We start from the raw sequence: 5,035 nt of genomic DNA, 5'->3' as shown, positions 1-5,035 counted from the left end.
AGCAGGTCCCTCTGGTTCATTTCACTTTTTTTCTACCTAATCCTTCCATCCAGTTCTACAACCTAGGAACCTCTCACGTATTTTGTGGAAAATTAGGATACTCCAAATTTAGACACATTTTTCAATTGGACCACAGATTTTCAGTCCTGTGTTTGATCAGGTAAATATTTCTAAACTTCTGTAAGAGGGAGGAATAATTGCTGTTTATAATCACCTACCATTCTATAAGCAGAGTAGATTTTGAATGTAGTACTTTGTTGCAGAAGTGTTTTATTGAGGTGTAAGGGGCTCAGAGATGTAATGTAAAAACGTACTGTAATTTATCACATTAACCAATTAATGCAGAAATAAGGTGCTATGATTTCAAGAGATGCACTGTAAGTGTTTGATGAAATTCTACATATATTCAAGTTTAGTATACTTAGCAAAACAGGAACAGAATGGAACTACCTTATTTTGATAAAGTGTACCTATGAAAAAGCACAGTAAACATTATACTGAAATGTGAAAACTTTTACATTTCTGATCAGGATAAAGACAGGGATATCCACTAGTAAATAGTATTGGAGGGTCCTGTCCAATACCATAAATGAGAAGAAGAAATAAAAGGTATACTGTTCAAAATGGCAAAACCAGAACATTATTCAAAGATGATATGATTGCGTTATTTTTCAAATCCAAAAGGATCAATACATAAACTTCTGGAATTAATAAGCATATTTAGCAAAGTTGCTGGAAAATAAGTCAGTTCACATTTTTTCTCTATATACAGTCTCAAATACGTAAAAACTTGCAAAAAAGATACAATTTTCAAAAACATCAAATACCTGGGAATACATTTAATAAAATTATGCAAGAATTCTTTGAAGAAAGTTGTAAAACTTTATTGAGAGATGGTGAACAGTCAAATTTCCAACATAGGGACAGCGTACTTGGCTTCAGTCTACTTTTGTTTAAATCCGTGGTTGCCCTTCACCTATAATGAAAAGAAAATCGAGGCAAATTAATTTGCAGAACTTTATTTAACTGACTATAGCCATACAAAGGACACTACACTTTTGTTGGATTAAAGGCAGTCCCTAGGGGTGACCCTTTGGCTTGCATCCAGTTAATCTCTGTATAGATATTGAAGGTAAACTTTTAGTCATATAAACAGCAATTTGAATCACATCACTTTTTAGTGCAATAAGGAAACAAAGAGACTGTTCCAGTTCAGTGCAAATTTAATCAAATTAAATTATTTAAAGGTAGTTATAGGTAGAAAGGGAAAAATAACATACTTTCAGTAATAATCCAACCAAACATAAAACCTAAGGAAAAATATGTTTTCAATGTTTTCACGTGAAATAATATTTTGAATAAAAGATGTGCTTGGAACAAGCTAAGCAAAGTAAACAGAAAGGCCATTATTGCATTTGTTTTGTCTCTATTGTGGAAAAATGCAAAAATGTTTCTTTGGGATATTTTAGTCTTTATGTTGCTATTTTAAGTAGAGTAAACATTTGTCCCCATTATCACCCATTCTCTTGTCTCTACACACTTAAAAGCATTTCCATTTATACAAAGAAATTACATATCCACACTAGTTTTAAATCATTACCACTATAGATGACATCAAAATATAAACTGATGTTTACTATAATGTGTTTTTTTGAAAAGCAGGCCTTTATGAAATATCTGAAAATTATTAGTTGTTGACTAAATGACTTATACTCAAAAGTGAGAAAATACTTTTGGATCTTAAAACGCAATATAAATTTTACCCAAATGGTTCCCATCCTTGATGACTTAATATGACAGTCACTGTGGTCTGAATTGCCATTCTAATAACCTTTGTATGTGAAGTCTGTTATTAAAACAGCAGTAAAGTTACCTTTATATTAAAAAATATATAATATTTTAGAAAATAAAGACTCCATAATTTCCATCTTAATAGATAACAAACCTGCTTCTGGCATTTTAATGGGCTCTAGACTTGGTAGAATCTCCTCCTTGACATCAGGACCATCCCCAGGCTCATCCACAGTCTTCAGCAGAGGCAGTTCCTGTTGATCAGCTTCCATAGCAGGTCCTTAAAAATAAAAAGGTCATTATATTAAGATGTAAAACCATGAAATATGAACAAGGAAATAATAGTCATTCCCTCATCATTATGAAATAAAAGCCTAGATACTCGTATGGTAATAAATGTGATGCATAAGAATCCCAAGAGCATTAGCTTCAGGAGTCTGTTGCCAGAAAAAAGGAAAACAAGTTGTTCAAATATTACCCTTTCCTTCCTTACTCCAGGCTACCCCCAGAAATCTTAATTGTCCCTTTTGTACTAAGCTGTTATTGTACTTGTGTATTAAATCAGTGATTTGTTAGGGTCTTTCTGACTAGTTTATAAGTTTCAGACAGAAATTAGGTCTGTCATTGGCTCTGAGACTCCAAGCACTTAGTACATTACATGGCATGAGCAGGCACTAATAAATGTTGTGTGGGAAAAAGTCTTAAAAAATGAAAATATCAGCAAAATGGCAGGTTAGGTAGTCCCAAACTTTCATTCTCCCATAGAAACATAAATAAAATAACACACTGGCTGAACAAACTATATAGGAGCTCTGTAATGCACTCAAAGGTTAACATACGAAAGCCCAATGAAGAAAAAGCCACTTTCAGAATGTTAGGAAAGTTTTCTGACAATTTTACTTGTCTTCACTCCACATTTTCCCCAGAGTAGTAGCAAGAATTGTTTGAAATATTTTTCTAATGTTTCTTTCCTCTTGTTTCCAGTGGGTCATAATGCATGATGTACAAATACAACTCCACCACCCATAGACCCACAAGGACTCTTATCCCCTCTCTTTTCAACTTGAGCCACAGGTGCTCCTTCACCTTCAATGTCCTGAGCAGATATAGTATCCTGATTCTCAGACGGTGGTTCCTCTAGTTGAGGTGGTTTATCACTGGGCTGCTGAGCCTAGGGGTGTGATTTTGTTCACAAATTTTAAAAATCAATAATTTATGAATGTATATAATACATACATATATTTAATCATAAATCTAAATATATTTTCCAACAGTAATACACACACAGACACACACACACAATTTTTTTCTTAATAAAATTGTTACTCTTCTCGCAGACACAAACTGTTTTAATCTACACTGAAATGGATGTGTGTAATCCATTATTGACTAGTATAGGACAACAGGTAGGAAACTTAAGAGCACACGCATCCAGGCAAGAACAGAATTTAATCGTCCTGGGTCAATGTTTTTTTCATGAGATTCCATTATCATTTTTTATCAATATGGAAGACAATATGAATGTATATGTACTAGTTCAACAACAATAAATAAATTGATTCTGGTAATGGAAAACATTAAATGTTGAAGCACTCACAACCAGAGGCCCAACAACCTGGGAAGACTCTCTTCTTCCTGCAGATTTGGATCTTCTTCTTACATGCCCACTCATATTTCTCACTGAAAAAGAAATATTATAATTTGAAAACTACACGTAAGAGGATAGCTATATATGAACACTATGACAAAATGCTTATTTGTATTTAATACCAAATAAGCCTTTGTTTATGTGTGTGAGCAACAAACAGGCGTAGAAATCACCTTAAGACACATGGTAAAAAATGGGGGCTTTCCTAATGAGGTTTCATTTCACAACTGGACTCATCACGGAAACACTAGAAAATTAGAACTTGAGTGAATACTGGTTTTGCAATACCCCCATTTACTATGCACATGCCCACAACCGCCAAATAAACTTTTGTGGGTGAGCATAGACAGGTTCATTCTTTTACATAGCGCCTATGGCTGCTTTCTCAAAGAACGACTTGCCCACTTCTCCCTTGGTACCCTGTTCAGGGCACTACAAATCTCGGTATGCAGTCACAACCTCACAGTGGTCCGACTTCTAGGCCTTTCCTTTACCGTCTGCCCTGCCTCCTGCCTGGGGCCCCACTGCAGACTCCGGATTCTGTGCTCTGTCGTCAGTTTCAGGGCCACCAGGACCAAGATACCTCAAATAGCACACCTAAGACTCACCCCTCTTTCATCTGACCCACTGCCCTCCACCTTCCACCACCCTCCCTCTCCCGCCAACAGTACGAGAGCCATGGCAGCCAGGACAGCTGTGAGGAGAATGTCGATGACCTCGAGGACCTTCCTCCACAGATGCTACAGATCACTCCATTCAACTCGCGGGAAGCCCGCTGGCTTCCCCTCACACTTACACCTAACTCCTGGGAGTACTGCTATGAGTACTGGCTGAGTTTCACTGAGCGAGACCCTCTGCTGGCACAGCAATTGACACAGAAGATGGACGGCAAGGCGCATGCGTGTCAACGGACAAGCTTGAGCCACAAACGACGTGCACAAAAACGTGCATGCATAGCAGTGGGCATGCGCAGGGAGTAGGTCTTGTGTGGCACAGCCTGAGGATTTCCCACTGCTACAGAGAGACCTGGAAGTTCAAGCCCTCCTAAAGCCCAAAGTGGACTTCAAAGAACTTTTGTTTTTCCTACCAACCTTTCTTCCATGTCCAGTAACTTTGGGGAAGATCAGCCCCAGGCTGCTCTTAGGGAAGGATGTGCCTTAGAAAAATCCACCGTGATAGAAATAAATATTAAGGATTTTAACACCTCTTTTAGACATGCTTTATTCAATAATTTTCTTTACTGCTTCTTGAGTTTTCTGTCATGCTTGCAATGAGCTGGCCCACTCCAATAGAATAGACACAATTAGTCTTTTTGGTTGCATTATTGTGTATTCAAACCCTTGATTGACCTGCACAAAGTAGAGTTAGGGATTAACCATAATTTCTTCAACCCTCATTTCTCCCACAGATTTGAAATGGCTCTTTCATTGTCGTCCACATTCCCATTCATTCTGTAATTCACTCCTTTCAATTTTCTTCCATTTCACTCTTTGTCTATACTTGTACCACTACCATCCTATTTTAATGGCTATAGATTAATTATATTTGAAACACTAATACTCCCTCTCATTATTTCCACTTTCCCTGGCTTTTCTA

General features: G+C 37.0%; 1 protein-coding gene across 1 annotated transcript; it reads right to left on the bottom strand.

Annotated features, from left to right (window-relative positions):
- Positions 1-953: 953 nt before the first annotated feature.
- On the bottom strand, positions 954-4,390 carry LOC117310990 (putative G antigen family E member 3). The gene is made up of 6 exons (XM_033850499.2): positions 4,236-4,390; positions 3,389-3,471; positions 2,855-2,962; position 2,270; positions 1,946-2,071; positions 954-976 (listed from the first exon to the last, which is right to left on the bottom strand). Exons 1-6 carry the CDS (start codon positions 4,336-4,338, stop codon positions 954-956), a joined length of 444 nt encoding a protein of 147 aa, XP_033706390.2. The 5' UTR covers positions 4,339-4,390.
- Positions 4,391-5,035: the final 645 nt, after the last annotated feature.

This window comes from Tursiops truncatus, unplaced genomic scaffold (assembly GCF_011762595.2).
Source record: "Tursiops truncatus isolate mTurTru1 unplaced genomic scaffold, mTurTru1.mat.Y mat_scaffold_97_arrow_ctg1, whole genome shotgun sequence".
Classification (NCBI taxonomy): Eukaryota; Metazoa; Chordata; class Mammalia; order Artiodactyla; family Delphinidae; genus Tursiops; species Tursiops truncatus.
Note: the sequence above shows the minus strand (reverse complement) of the source record. Positions and strands in the feature narration are given on the sequence as shown.